Raw genomic sequence first — 15,479 nt, 5'->3', positions numbered from 1 at the left:
CCCCGCGGGCCGCTCCTCGGCTGGCCGTCGCGCTGCCCGCCCCGAGGGTCCCGCAGCCCCTCGCTCCCGGTGCCAGAGGCCACGCAAGCCGCCGGTGGGCCGCTGCCCACCCCCTCCTTCCCCCGCCAGGGACCCGCGGGAGCTGCCGGCGCGCGCCCCGCTCCGACCCCCACGCGGGCTCCGCGGGCAGCGCTCTGCCGGCGCGGGCAGCACTCACGGCGGCAGGCGGAGCGGCTTCCTCCGGCCGGCTCCCTCTGGCGAGGCCCGGCGCAACGCTCGCGGGCCCGGTCCTGCTCCGCCACCAGCAGTTTCGTTTCCCAGCTCGGAGGCGCCGCCGTCGCCACCCCCGCTCCGCCCCTTCCCGCCGGTCCTCCCCAGACCTCCGGCGCGCGGCAGTGACGCGCCACTCGCGCCGGCACCCGGCCGCCCGGTCCCCGCAACCCGGCCGCGGGTTCTGTGACGCGACCACGGGCAGCTGAGCGGCGGCATGGCGGCCCTGGCTCCCGCCGCCGGGCTGGGGCCGTCCCGCCGCGCTCACGCAGGGCAAGGCCCGGCGCGGAGAGGAAGCAAGTAGCCGGCGGCGCCAGACCTTACCTCGGGAGGTGAGCGAGGGGTAAAAAACATACTGGAATTCTACGTCCGATGTCATATATATGTATATGACTTTTGTAAATGTATTGTATATACAAATGTCTATAAAACGTGCCGGCTGGAGATTCCGCTACTCCTACGGGCAGCGCAGGTTCCCCTAAACGCCGTCTGCCTCGAGGACAGCCTGGAGCCTGCTCCGTGCCAGGCACTTCAGTAACTAACTACGGCTCTGGAACTTGAGCAGAGACAGAATCAGTCGTGTTAGGCCAGCGAGGATAAAGCTTTGCACACAATAAAAGTCTAACAAACGCCTCTCGGTCATGAGGATTTCAAATGCTAATTTAGGTGTCCTGTACTTTGCATTAAGCTTGAAAGCCAAGGGCATTTGGCTCCCAGGCACGAATGCTTGACCCACACACTCACACCAAGGGATGCGAGCATACTAGTTGAGAAGGATAGTTTATGGTTATCAAGTTGCTGTCAGGTCCAAATTATGTAAGTTGTGGTAAAAGGGACTGGATGAAGGGAAAAAAGATGATGAGCAGGAAGCAAAGTGTTGACTAGTCATACCATATCTTCAAAAAAAACCAAGTTGAGGGGCACAGCTATATTATTAAACTGCCTAAGATGTTTTACAAAGTTAAATGACAGTTGTTGTTAAGGCTCACTGGGCATTAACATGGTAGATTACATATGCAAAAGAAAAGCAGTTGTCAGACTGATTTTGAATCCATAGATCTGCAGGAGTTAAACAGCACAACATCCCTCTGTGATGGTCTTTCCACGATCCATTACCTCTCCTTCCCAGCTATTCCCACTGATGGTAATAAATAATATATTGCTCTGAAGTGCTTGATTATCACATTACATGACAGCTGTCTTCCATCAGAAAGCAGCAAGTTTTGAACTTTACATCAAACCTGCTGTTTAAATCCTGGATGCAGGACTGGAAGGACTTGATATCATCCCAAGTCAGATAATAGTTCAGGGCATGACATCTCTAAAGGGACATTCAGACATACAATCAAGCAGAAGAAAGGATCGGGACCTTAAACTGAAGGAGAGCACACTATCAGAAATATGGACAGCTTTTCCAAAAGCTCAAGTTTCCATGATGCTTCTATATGCCTAGTCATCATCTCTGTATCTGACAGCAGTTTCACTGAGGAACTCAGTGAACTGGGAGGAGAGGTCTGCTTTTGTCAGCGAAGTGCTTTTGCAAGTGAACAGTATTATTACCTAACATCCCTCCTCAGAACTTCACACACTATGCACCTACTGGTAACCATGGAAATGGTTTAGTACCCTGTATGTTCTCATTATTGTAGTGAAGTGAGGACACATGCAGAAATCACATCAGAGAACTACTCTGTTACTAGGAGAAGCATTGTCCTTCTCTGCAATATGCATAAAAATCAAGATAAAAATATATTTAGCAAAATGAAGCAAGCAAAAAAAGCACAATAACATGGAAGTGATACACAGTAGAAGAATTTGCAGTCCTAGGTAACCAGAGTACTTTTCCTCCTCTTCAGCCAGGAATTTCACAAGCACTTTGAGAAACCCTCTTTTCTCAGACATCCTTGAGAGCATATATTCATCAAAGAAACCTTTAAAAGCATATACGGAAAATGAACATTAAAAGGCAAAAAGGAAAGCTAAAGATGCAATGACCACTTCACAAAAGAAACCTTGCACTAAGATTTTCAAGAAAGCTGCCTGGCTCACGGGTAAGACCAACCTCTCCTATTTAAGTCCTACCAATCAAATCAATCAGAATACACTGCTTCCTTAGGGCAGCAGCAGCATTCACACCCCTCTTTAATGGGGTCTTTTTTTAATGGAAGAAGATAAGAGGTATGGATTGTACCTACTAAACCACCCTTAGGATAGCTACAGGCTTGAAGAGTTGGATTGTCTTTTATCAATTCCTGAGTACATAAATCTTTCGAATAACTTTAAAATAATCACAACTGCTTACAGCAACCAAAACATGAAGCAAAGTCATTAAAATGAGATAGTCCGTGTTTTCTCAAAAAGTATAAGACAACTAAGAGAAAGACATTCATTTCAGTGATTGCACCAAGGAAGAGTAATGCGGAAATGGATTTGCATTTTCCTTCTTAAACAAAATAAATGTAGAAAGTACATAACAGAAAGCCATAGAAATATTACATATGAGAAGGGTTTCCCACATCCTCTTCTCACAGTATAAAATAGTTCTTTCCATGTAACAGCTAAGTCAAAAGCATACGCCACTGGAAATGGAACTTCATTGCTAAATCATGATGGGATGAGGCAAGACGTGCTCAGTCTCTTGGGGATGACTGATTTGCTGTGAGGGTAGTATAACCCACGGCTCAACAGCAGTGTTTTGTAAACAATAAACCTAATGCTTCCTCCTGTGCCTCGTGGTTGCCTACAGATGCAGCTTTCATCCTTGCCAACAGGACATTTCACTAACTCAGGTAGCAGCACTTTGAAGAGGCAAAGGTTTGTCTCCGCTGCTGACAAAGGACTACTTCCCATTCTAAAGTCCTTTATGCAATAGCCTGAAGTGGGAAGAAACCAAAGACACTTTATGAAAAAGAGCACTAGCTACATAATTCTGGAAGGTTTAATCTTCTTCATCCCTATCTAACAGAAAATGAGTAATATCAACAGAGCACTGCAGCTGATGTCCAGCAGCTCATCTTACACTGCCTTCAAGCAGTTAAGGCTGACAGGGTCTGTAACCCACCCTTTGTTACCTTTACTGCCAGAGGCCTGGGATGACTCTAGCTGCCATATGAAATTCGAGAGCAAAACTCACGTTGACACACCTCTCCTGCCTGCTGGTGGGGATGGCCAAGTTCTCAAATAACCTGGGCCATTCCCTGTGCTGATTGAAATAAGGGAGCTGATGTACACATTTAAGCACGTCGTTCACTAAGGAAAGGGCAGCGATGCACACAAACTGTTATGTTACACCAAACAGGTCACAAGCGATCATGGAAGCCTAGGTTTTGGATGTCAGCCATCTAGCCTAATGGCAGTTTGTTCTCTCGCAGTCCCAGTTTTCTTTCAGAGATCAAGCTTCTGTACATTAGTTTTAAAAAAAATAAGGTCTTTCTTCTGAATGCTGCTAATTCTCAGCTCCAGCCTCTTCACAGTCTCTCCTTCCAAATGCCCAGTCATCCAAGCAGCAGTCAACCGAACGCCATTAGGTTGACTCTGGGCAGCCCACAGGCAAATGAGTCTGCAGGAACAGTGTTTAGATAAAGTGGTTGCTTTTGTTTAAACATCTTCCTCAGAGTCCTCACTGTCACAGCTGCTCATTGACAAGATGGAGTAGATGGAAGAAATGACACTGCCGTCATTGTCTGTGGCTGGTTTCACCAACACATTCTGTTTCTCTGCATTCAAAACACAAAAGACCCAAAAGTTAGCAGCAATCACCGTACCCACAGAAACTAAATTACTGCTGTCTTTCAAACTTACAGCCTCTCACTGTAAGGCTTTCAAGCTGCAGGGCACAGGCCTTTTTCTTTTCAATTTTCAGCATTAAAAGAACAAAGGGTTGGGATTTTTTCTTTGTTTTCTTAAGTTTCCTATATGCCTTTTCCTGTTACCATACCACAGATGAGATGGAGACATTCTCCATCCCTTCAATGGCACACGACTGGCAATGGAAGTGGTTAACTATTACATTGCCTTGCCAGGTAAAGAAGGGGAAAAGAACAAAACATGGTAAGGAGCATTCAAAGAAGTAATGGTTGTTACCCAACAAAACCTCCACACATTTAAGAGTGCAAGCTGTCCTGTTTGTGCCTGTTCTACCAAGGCCCGTAGAAAGGCTTCTTGGGACTGAGCTTCAAGTGCCACTTGCATCCTTATTTTTCTTTCAGCTGTTTTTTTCTTAGGAATTCACGTTTAACCAGATACTTAGTTACTTGTATCAATCCAATGTTTCCATTACTGCACAGAAACAACTTATCCTTTCTCCTGAGGTGTTTCATGGTGAAGCTATATGATTTCCTACTACTAATCATTTACATAATTAGAGCATCTATTGCATGTGAAGGCAAGCTAAGAACTTATTTCCTTGTTGTTCAACCAACCAGGAAGACCATGGGTTTACCATAGAGGAATGAAGTGGGCTCCAGTGAAGGCACCACTTCATCTAATCACCACCAGCTAGCTGATGAGACACTTCAACAGTACTATGTCATTCTCTGCAGTATCACTTCTGCAGAAGTGAATGTAATTCACAAAGCAGAGCTTGGCAGCCTCTGAGCAGTATAGCATTTCCTGAAGGAATATATCAAGTTGGTTAAATAGGCTATCATTTCAGGTTTGAGCTAACACTGCTTAGCGATGCCATTCTATGTCACCATGAAGAATCCAAAACATTTCAAATGCACCTTTCATTAGGTAAAAAGCTTGACACACTGCAAAATGAAAGAGCGTGCACTCAGTTCCAGGAGGGGAAAACAGGACAATTACCTCATTAAGGGGTATCAGGAAAAGACTTCTACATTTCTGCACCTAGATACCAGTGTCAAGTGCTCTAAGAAACAAATTTGGAAGAGGGAAGCACAATAGCAATACCCCACATCAGAGTTTTACTTGGAGCCATCTCTGTCATGCAGTCTTTTAGCTACAATTAGAGAAGAAGTTATGCATTTAAACAGTCCTTATGCTTCAGAAATAAATAATGTGCTTAGTAAATAATTAATTTCCACCTCAATTAACACAGCAGAGCAACTGCCAGTTCAGCCATATACTTACATGACACATAAGCTTTCCTTTTAGAGACTTTCTACACAAGTCTAGCACACAGAAGAGAATTCAGAGTTTCTCATCAGGCACTTCTCTGCTCAGTTTTTGCAGTGATGTTGTCAGTAGTTCAATAAAAAGGTGGATGGGAAATTTTTCAAGGCCTATTCTATTTAGTTTTGTTTTTATTTCGGTATCTCTTTGAAATGGCCTAACCTCTAGCATGGTTAAGTTGTCCCACTCAGCTGTGGAATTCATACTGAAGTCTTCTTCCAAACTTTTTATTAATTTTACTTTACTGTGCAGTAAAGCTAGTTACACAACATAACTTAAAATAATTTTCTAGTGTTTCTGCTGCCTTCCCCAAGCACCTCCTGAGTATATAGGTGCCAAAGAAAATTGTACAAAATAGATGGAATGAGAGATTATACTCATCATGCCACATCCACCCACCTCTCACCTTTCCGCTCTCTGATAAGGGTCAGGCGATGCTCTTTCATTTCCACATTCAGTTTTTCTACCATCCTGTCAATGCAGTTATCCAGCACCAGAGAGCGTGTCTTTGACGTGATCTCCTGCCTGCAGATAGGGCACTCAGCTTTACGCTTTGTCCACTGGTCGATGCAGTAGGAGCAGAAGCTGTGTGCGCAGTTCAGAGTGACAGCCTGCAGGATTACACGGAAGGACACCCATCAGAGCATGCTCACACAAGCAGTGCCAAGGAAAATATACTGAAGCCAGAAAAACGTTAGATCAACACTTCCTATAAGGGAAGGAGGGTGGAGGGGAAGACCAAAGCCCCTTTTCTTTAGCCTTGCTAGGGGATACACAAAAACTTTCAAATACTGGAGGGCAGACTAGTTTTACAAGTTGGTTAATCGATTCACCATAGATGACAGCAAGTCAGAAACATAGATAAAAAGATTTCAGGGCAGCAGAAAAGCTAGGGCAGACAAGTATTTAAAAGGTGTATGTCAAGTGGTTGGGGCAGCCCTTTTTTCTGTAATGTCCAGTGACAAGACTTGGGTAATGCACAAAAGCTGGAATACAAGAAGTTCCACTTAAACTTAAGGAGAAACTTTTTTCCTGTGAGGGTGCCCTGGCACAGGCTGCCCAGGGAGGCTCTAGAGTCTCCTTCTCTGGAGGTTTTCAAAACCCGCCTGGATGCATTCCTGTGCAACGTGATCTAGGTGGACCTGCTTGATCAGGGAGGTTGACTAGATAATTTTTAGAGGTCCATTCCAACCCCTACCATTCTGTGATTCTGTTATTTCTGGACCAACCCTTAGCCACAACTCACTGTGAGTCTGTTGGGATTGTTAAACTAACAAAGTCAAGAAAGAAACTTGCTTTAATAGACTATAATAGACTAATAGACTATTGCTTTAATAGAACCAGGGAAAGCTTCTCAAGTCTCTTCCTTACTGCCAAACCCATATCAGTTTAAACATACCTCGATAAAGTGCTCAGAACAGATCGTGCACTGTAACTCATTCTCCAATACATCATTCATCTGATTCAACACCTCCTCTTTTTGGGCTCTCACCTTTTCCTTCTCCTCCTAATGGAAAAGAATATATGGTCACATATCAAAAAAGAACAAGGTTTTACTCTGTGTAGTATTGTCAGGACGGGTGTATGGAAGGGAAGGTAATACAAATAGAAACTATCAGCTGGATCAGTCTTTTTATAATCTCTCTCAGCCTCTTCCTGCCATGAGTTTGGCTTAAGTCAATGGAATGATTGCCTCTTTTGATGTCTGATGTAAAGAGCAAAATATCCAAAAGAAAGTATCTCAAATATTAAAAAGTGGAAGCATAAGAAACTACAGCATTAGCTTGGGTTTAACTGCCTGATATTTTGTTTGTTTGTTCAGAGTTAAATTAGGATTTGAGATATCTGCTCTATCTTCCCAAAATAAAAGAGAAATTCTTCCAATTGAAGCTACACTTGAAACAGCAATTGAGTTGCAAAGACGACAGCAAAAAAACCCATAAAGACAAACAGACAGAGGTGGATAATCCAGTAATTTCCAAGAGTAGAGCACAGGAAAGAATCTCCTTAATTATTTTCCACTCATCATCTTGTGTCAAGGGCAAGAAGAAATGTGGCTTCTCTCATCCATTATTCAAATTCCATGTTGTTTCAGTCCCATACTCCCTTGTAGGACTGCTGGAACACTGCAGTTTTACTTGAATGCACGTTAACTCACTTCTCAAACACACACTCTTCTTTTTCCCCCCTCATTTTTGAGGGTTTTTTTAAAGAAAAGGTGGACTGGGCTCACTTTTCCTGCACACACACAGTTCAGGTGCTCTGGGCTTTCTTTATGATCGAGAAAGGTCTAGTAATGACTGTTCAATGCTCGTTTATGAACAGAGCAAGGCGATTCCTTCCCCAGGCCTGGAAACTAGAGTCAGCTGCAACCTCAAAATCAATTTTTTTCACTATGGGAGGCAAAGTACAGTCAAGACAAATGTTAAATAAACCATTTCCTCTGCTGCAGCATATCATGCTTCACTTCCGACAAAACCAAGAATTCAGTTATTCCTTACCTTGGTTTCTTCCAGTTCTCTGTTCTTGGCTCGAATTATCTCCTCAAAATCTTTTTTACTACGGCTCAGTTCTTCCATCAAAGCATGATGCTGTAACAATACCATCACAGAAATTTTAAGAGCTCCATTATAAACTATCCTATTAAATGTATTTGCCCATAATCATCCCCATTTCTCCTAATTTCCTAAAATAGAAACAGGTCTATATGAGTTGAGGTGTTAAGGCATTTTAGCCTTCAGTTAAAATTGGAATGTAGGGCCAGTTATTTATGACCTTCCCAGGGCCATGGCACTCCTCAGTCCCTCTCCGTTGTCACTATTCCACTTCAGTTAGGTTTTACTGTCACCATTTTGAATGTATCTGACACATTTGAGTATAAAGGTGTATTTGACACACAAAGATCACAAAAACCTGTCACTATCTGCAGGATTACCTGAAGCTGTTTTCAGACTAGCTTTCCATATGGAAAGGCCTTTTGGAAAAAGCTTATGAAACCCAAGTGTGTTGCAATTCCTTTCAATCACACTGCTGATTTTTTTTTTTTTTCCTCTGCTTAAAATTGCCAAAACAACTTCCCCAAAACAGATCCATAGCAGACAGACCTTGCAAAAAAAGCCCATCAGTCCAAGGACCAAATGAAAATAAAATGAAATTTTAAAAGCTACTTAATGCTTTCAATCTGAGTGCATATTCTCATCATATCTGCAGGCAACTGGCAACTCCTACAAAGCAAAGTGTAGTGGGTCTGGGATGGTAGTGACCACACAAAGTCTGTCACTTTCTGATAGAAATTTGGTCTGTAGGTGGATTTCATACAATCCGCACCTAAGGCAAAGTCTTCTACCAAGAGACCAAAGCAGTAAGAAAGATTCAAACATCTGAGTTACACAGTTAGACCAAATATAGACTCCTAACTACTTGCCTCCTGCAGGACCTGGGCCAGCTGCTCCTTCAGATTCTCTTCTCCATGTTGCCATTTAACTCCCTGGGGTGGGGGAAGGAAAGTAAGGGATAGAAAATTACTACTTTGCACACTCTATGGTCAGACATACCTACAGCTCCAGCTGAACTTCCCATTGTGCCTAAACACACAACTCCAGACTTTCTGTACTTCTGACAGAGGTACATTGCCTTTAGCAGCAGACTTTAAAGGAAATAACTGACAAATTATGAAACGCACTCCAAGATGAATTCTCATTTCCTTTAAGCCAGATTTTGAGCAAAGTCAAATAGAAAGACTTCAGTGTTTATCTAAAAAAGCTAGTTATCAACATACACGTACTTCTTGAAGACAAGAAAGGATTTTTTAAAGTATGAAAAACAATTGTCCCTCCCTCCAGGGATTAAGGCAAACAGTAATTTGTTTGCTTGGAAAAGGAAGATATTTGCCATGCAAACTGAGCAAGAATAGAGAAATATGTCGAGACAAATTCACACTCAAGTCCTCTCTGTAGCCACAGGAGATCAGGCAGAGACTTTTGATTCATTTAAAACCACAATTTTTACTAACTGAAATGCTTTACTATCTCACCGTAGGGAACCTTTTTGCCAATAAATAATAATTTTAAAAATATTCAGCAACTTTTTCTTAATTCCCCACACAGCCCAATCCCTTCAGTCTCTGCACTTTCTTTTGGATATACTAGGATATACTTTCATGACAGTTTGAACAAGAATAATTCACACAGACATTATTTGTGTTACTGTGTTGTTCAAGATCTTATTTTGGATCAATGTCTTGATTAGGCATTCCAGAAACATGACAAGACAGATGCCTAAGAGATTACCACCATTATACCTCTAGCTTCTGCTGCTCTTTAGAGAACGTCCTCTCCAGCTCTTCCACCTGCTGCTGGTGATGCTCTTGTTCCACACACAGCTGGTTTTGCAAGTCCCGCAGCTCCTGCTCCATTGCCAGGACCTCCTTCTGAGCACACTTCCTGCGCTTCTGCTTCACATGCAGAACTGCTGTCTGCTTCTCCTGCACTTTCACCTTTAACTTCATTATATCTACCAGAGTTTTCTTCACCATTTCTAAGCCAGTCCATGACTGTGCAAGACCAGAAGCTTTCTGGTCCTTATGGGGGACAGACAGTGCTTTCTCGGAGCGCGCAGGGCTGCTATGCACTGCACCACTATCCTCCTCACTTGGTCCAGGAGAAGGCAGCTCGACATCCATCTTCTCTGTAAGCTGTTTGGCCTCTTCTGCCCTTCCCCGTGATCTACCCAAGGGTTCACTGTCACAGGACACTCTGTCTCTTTTGGATCTGGAGTTTGAAGGGCCTTCTGATTCAGATGTGTCCAATTCCTCCAAAGTAAATTTACGTTTAGTTCTTGAACTCTTAGCTTTCCCTAGGTCACTCCTTTGGGCTAAAAAGGGTTTGATTTTCTCCCATTCCTCTTTAATTACTTCATATTCATATTCAGCAGTCTCTTTGTTTTCCAAAGGCACTCCCAACTGGATCCGGTCTCCTTCAGTGACAGGATAGGCTTTTGAGGGATCCAGGCGCTGTTTGTTAAGCCAGACTCCATTTAGACTCTGCAAATGAACAGAGAATCAGCAAAATTTAATATGCAGTTACACACTCCTCTGCAAGTTATTTCTGGCAACTGTAAACATATCCAACCTCTTCAGTGTTGCAATCAGAATAAGCCACCTCTTTAAATAAACCTTGCAATACTCAATTTCTCAGCTTAGTGTCCCATTTATTACAGTTATTGCATTATTCCTGCATTACAGATTTTGTGCACAAGCACTCAGACCAATATTAATATATGTGCTTGTGCAGAAGGAAAAGAATGAACTCTAAGAGAAGAAAAACCTGATCAAAACCTTCAGAAAAAAGGACTAGTCAATAACAAGACTTCACCACAGATCACTGTCAAGAACATTGCAGTAATTATTCTTTACAATTAATGTAACCTGAAATTCAGGAAGAAACTAGAGAAGAAAAAGAAGGAGCATGGCTTATACTGACTAATGACAAACGAGACAGTTCTCCATAAATCCAGAGAAAACTTAAACTGGAAGGGAAATGTTCTTCCAGAGATAACATTCAAAGCAGAAAAAGGAGTTTAAAGTTGGACACTAGCTCAAGAAAGAGTTTTGAAAAACAGCAAAAGTTACTGCAGAAACACTGACAACTGGTGTATCTCAAAGAGATTCAATAAAATGACTTGACAAAATGGTGGTAGTGATAACACAGAAGCATTAGTTGCATCTATCATAGATGTTTCCAGTCATCTAAAAACTGTAAATTCTCAAGTTTATATAAGTACAGAGCTTTGGTTAATAGTATAATTTTAATAGTAGGTACTCCATTCCTTCCGTCTCATTTTCTGCTGACCCCAAACATCTTTCAAATCTACATGACATGTTGAACAGTTTTGTTCTACCAGTGCTGCTTTAAAGCAATTTGCTGGTTTTACAGTTTTCAGCCTGAATGAGAAAGTGGAGAGATCATAGTATAAAAATCAGGTTACTGAAGGCAAAGCGAGAGCTAGCTGAGGACTCTGATGTCAACACTTCTATCAGCTGAGGGCTTTCAGAATCATAAAATGGTAGGGTTGGAAGGGACCTTCACAAATCATCTAGTCCAACCCCTCTGCAAAAGCAGGTTCACCTAGATCAGGTTGCATAGGAATATGTCCAGGCAGGTCTTGAAGACCTCCAAGGAAGGAGACTCCACAACCCCTCTGGGCAGCCTCTCCAGAAGTTCTCTGTCCCTCTCTAGCTGGGGAGCCCAGAACTGGACACAGGACTCCAGATGAGGCCTCACCAGGGCATAGTGGAGGGGGAGAAGAACCTCCCTTGACCTGCTGGCCACACTCTTCTTGATGCATCCCAGGATGCCATTGGCCTTCTTGGCCACGAGGGCACATTGCTGGCTCATGTTTAATTTATTATCAATCAGGACTCCCAGCTCTCTGTCTGTAGAGCTGCTCTTCAGCAGTTCAAGCCCCGAAGAAACTCATTTGAGCATAACATGCAGTATGTTTTTTCTAACAATAGATTCTTGTTGTAGTTGATTATAATTAAACCAATTGTGTCACTACAAGGAATATCAGTTTATCTTTTCATTAACAACACAAGAACATTATCCTTTAGAATACTGCCAAAATTAATAGGATATTTTTTAAGGAAAGCAACAGAAAAAATAGGTTCACAGACTGCAAAGTGCCCTTGGCAACACCACAACTGTCTGAAAATTGCTAAACCCAGAGACACATCTACATAAAGAAAGCTGGTTTGCATCCAAATTGCAGCTACTGCTGGAAGTGCACAACAAGCAAGACACCTTGCCTTTGTATCACACTTACACAATATTATACCACAGCCCATACGTGTTTGAGCAGAGCATCCTCTTCAGTGAGTATTAGAGTACAAGGTCTTTAAACAGTCTCTATACCTTGTTATCCTTGACAGTCCACTGCCCTTCTGCATTCTGCTGGAAAATACAGTGCTTACGAGAGATCATCAGGGGGCAGGTTTTTGACACCAGCTGGTACGTGAGATCTAATCCTCGGCCTATAGTCACCTAAAAATAAAGTAGTTTAGTAACTGCAATCAGCAACAACATGGTAAATTCCATTTATGTCATTTCATTTTAAGTACAGCAGGAATCTATCTAGATTAGCATCTTATAGCTATTTCCAAACAGTTAATGATAATGTGGTTTGGGGGTTTTTTTTAGTATTTAAATTAAAGAGTAGATAGAAAACAGAAACCTGTCAAGTTTGAAGTATTCTCCTTCTCCTCCCATTGAGGAAAATTTTATTGCTCTAAGGCAGGTTACAGCCCAGTTTCGTGGAAATCTTCCACTGCAGCAAAGCTGCTCAAAGCTGCTTGCAACCCATCCATGCCCCACTTTAGTCATTACCTAACTAAACACCATTGCTTCCAACCAGTACAATTGTTCGTGGGTCTCAAGATTAGCTCTTACCCTCTTCTTTCCCTAGTTGCATTTGTTCAACTGTCTGAACAAGAAAGGAATGGGAAAAATAGCCCCAAATGCCCATGTAACTGTACCTTAAACCTGTAATACTTTTGTAAGTCACACCACCAATCATACAGCTCAGAAACTAAGCTACAGGCAGTTCATACTCAGTAGTGAAAGTGATCTAATAATCTGATTAGGCTCTAACAGCATCTTTGGGAAGAAAGGACACAATTTAATAGTACTGTTTCACAGTACCTTATTAAACCTGATCAAATTGCAGGCTGCCATTTAAAGCACAGCTCTGTTCTCCTTCCCTCCGCTGCCTCCTCTGCAACATCTAATAACCATACATACTGTTCCCTGTGTTGCACAAGTTTTCAGTCAACTTACCATGTAATTAGACAACTGCACAGATCAAACATAATACAGTAGAAAAAGCAGGACAAACACCTTTTAGCAGAAGCCCACAGTTAAGTCTGGTGAAGAATATTATAAAGGTGGACTCTACTTTTTATGTTTTAGGTGAAGACTATGTCTCTTTTCCCCTGCAATCCCAACTCATTTGCACAAATGAGTGGTTTGGGTTGGAAGGAACCTTAAAGATCATGTAGTCCAACTCCCCTGCCATAGACATGGACACTTTCCACTTGACCATTTTACTCAAAGCCCCATCCAACCTGGCCTTGAACACTTCCAGAAATGGGGCATCCATAACCTCTGGGCAACACATTCCAGTGCCTCACCATCCTCCACTAATGTTCTCAACTAATCAGATTTCCTTAAAACTGCAAAGTCTTCTCCTTTGCATATGCAGGGAAGCTCTAGGAACCTTTCTGTCTCTGCTTTTTGTTTGAACTACGGCATCTCAGAAATTTCAAGGTATGAAGTATCTGCTTTCTCCTTTCTCCAATTCCTACAAGATGGAAAGATGCTGCTCTCAAGGGAAGTTCATTGGCTGCACATTACCTAAGCAGGTCCCATCCAAGTTTAAAGCAAGAACTCAGACTCTCATAACTAAATGCAAGGAAGAAAACTAAGATTGTGAAAGCAGTTTTAACCATTGTAGGTCCCTACCTCCTAAATGCTTCACATATATATTAGTGTTGTTTCAACTTGGATTGTATATGTTAGAGGAACAGAGACTCAGGTAGACAAAGACCGCTGTTATTAACAGTTACACACATCTTGATACAATTAAGACCAGGTAGGGCCAGTCATAAAGCTTTCCCAAACATCAGTGTTCACCAAACATTGGAGGGCTGAGACGTTACCACTGGCCTGCTGGAGCAGGCTGCTGCCCACAGCAGAACTGGCAGGCCACGGCACATTCCCACACCTTGGCAGTACAGTTTGCCACTGACATTTCAATCCCTGGTGAAAACGGTCTGTGCCAGCCTGAGGCCCGGCAAGCCTGCAGAGCCAGGAGGCCATCAGTCTCCACACTGCCTGTGACAAGACTGTAGCACCATGCAGACAATCAGAGGAATAACATCTTAAACAAGATTCTCTGCAAAATTGACGGGGTCCTGGCTGCTTGTTTTTCAGGTGTACTAACTCAAGTCCTTCACGGGGTAAACTCACATACCCTCAGGCTTCAAATCTGAGATAGAAGAGCAATGAAATGGTACATTTCCTTCAAGAGTTGCCTAGTATTACAAGATGAGTTAAGAGCGGTACTTTTTGCAGTGCATAGGTACCATAGGAATGAGGTACAGCACGAACCCACATCATCTCACTGCCTGATGCAGCCAGAGAACAGTAGTCCTCTTACAGCACCTCAGCCTCAAAAAACCTTTGCTCTGCTGGGTTTAAAAAGAAGAGTACAAGGACTCATTTGGGCTTTTCTATTAAAAACTATGACTGTTGAAAAAGGCTCATTCTTGTATCATAAGGAAACACAACTAGAGCAAATTTAAAACATGACCTCGTTTACACTTGAGTAACTTAGACCACAAAACTCAAGCACGTTACAGACCGTTAACCTCACTAGAGCATCACCCGAATAATTAGGCAAGGACTTTTCTCCCTCTTCATTGCCGTGTCACACGAGCAACTCCAACCCCAAAACCACCTCTTCTTAACAACAGAGAGCTTGGCAGATGTGCTCAGGTGCCCACTCTCGGGCCCGCGCCCCGCTCTCGGCTCCCGTTACCGGTGCCGAGACGCGCCGGTTCTAGCGGCGCCTCTGCCTCCGGGAGCCCCAGCGAGCCGCCCTGCGGGGCTCCGCGGCCGGCGCCTCCCTGCTGCAGTTCCCCCGGGCAGCACCCACGGCCACCCCCGGCGAAGGACCGGAGCGTGCGGGGAGCCCGGCCCGTCGCGGCTCACCTGCGTGCCGGGCTCCAGCAGGAGCCAGTCGCCGCCGGCCCCGACGCGGCGGAGGCACCAGGCCAGCCGCGAGGCCCCGTGGCCCGCCATGGCGCCAGCCGACCCCCCGGCCCGCCAGGCAGGAGCAATCGCCGCGGCAGCAGGGGCGCTCCCACGGGACGGAAGGCGGCGCAGCGGCCGCCCGACAGCCCAGCCAGTCGAACCCCGAGCGCGAGAAGCTGCTACGCACGCACACTAAGGGCCATCCGTTGCCCCTCCGGCCCCCGGTGCCTTTCCCTCCGCCCCTTCCGGAAGCCGCCGCGCCGCTTT

At 43.9% G+C, this 15,479-nt stretch overlaps 2 protein-coding genes across 4 annotated transcripts in view; both read right to left on the bottom strand.

The window, feature by feature from the left end:
* The window catches only part of CMTR1 (cap methyltransferase 1), a 28,021-nt gene extending 27,658 nt beyond the window's left edge, over positions 1–363 (bottom strand). For both annotated transcript variants that reach the window (XM_061991255.1, XM_061991256.1), the window contains exon 1: positions 218–363. The gene's annotated coding sequence lies outside the window, so the exon portion shown is untranslated. The remainder of the gene's footprint in view (positions 1–217) is intronic.
* A 1,637-nt stretch (positions 364–2,000) lies between these two features.
* RNF8 (ring finger protein 8) lies at positions 2,001–15,461 on the bottom strand. Of its 2 annotated transcripts, none has more exons than XM_061991258.1 (8): positions 15,171–15,460; positions 12,315–12,443; positions 9,704–10,444; positions 8,828–8,890; positions 7,905–7,994; positions 6,803–6,910; positions 5,810–6,014; positions 2,001–3,986 (listed from the first exon to the last, which is right to left on the bottom strand). In XM_061991258.1, exons 1-8 carry the CDS (start codon positions 15,258–15,260, stop codon positions 3,868–3,870), a joined length of 1,545 nt encoding a protein of 514 aa, XP_061847242.1. In that variant the 5' UTR covers positions 15,261–15,460; the 3' UTR covers positions 2,001–3,867. The 2 variants fall into 2 exon arrangements, with proteins under 2 accessions (XP_061847242.1, XP_061847243.1); XM_061991259.1 differs by having other exon boundaries at positions 3,864–3,986; positions 5,803–6,014; positions 15,171–15,461.
* Between the last annotated feature and the right edge of the window lie 18 nt (positions 15,462–15,479).

Source organism: Colius striatus, chromosome 2 (assembly GCF_028858725.1).
Source record: "Colius striatus isolate bColStr4 chromosome 2, bColStr4.1.hap1, whole genome shotgun sequence".
NCBI lineage: Eukaryota > Metazoa > Chordata > Aves > Coliiformes > Coliidae > Colius > Colius striatus.
Note: the sequence above shows the minus strand (reverse complement) of the source record. Positions and strands in the feature narration are given on the sequence as shown.

Coding starts and splice junctions, on each gene's coding strand:
- RNF8 (XM_061991258.1), bottom strand. CDS start 15,260: ATGGCGGGCCACGGGGCCTCGCGGCTGGCCTGGTGCCTCCGCCGCGTC. Junction 12,444..15,170: donor TGCTGGAGCCCGGCACGCAG/GTGAGCCGCGAC, acceptor CTTTATTTTTAG/GTGACTATAGGCCGAGGATT. Junction 3,987..5,809: donor CCTTATCAGAGAGCGGAAAG/GTGAGAGGTGGG, acceptor TTTTGAATGCAG/AGAAACAGAATGTGTTGGTG.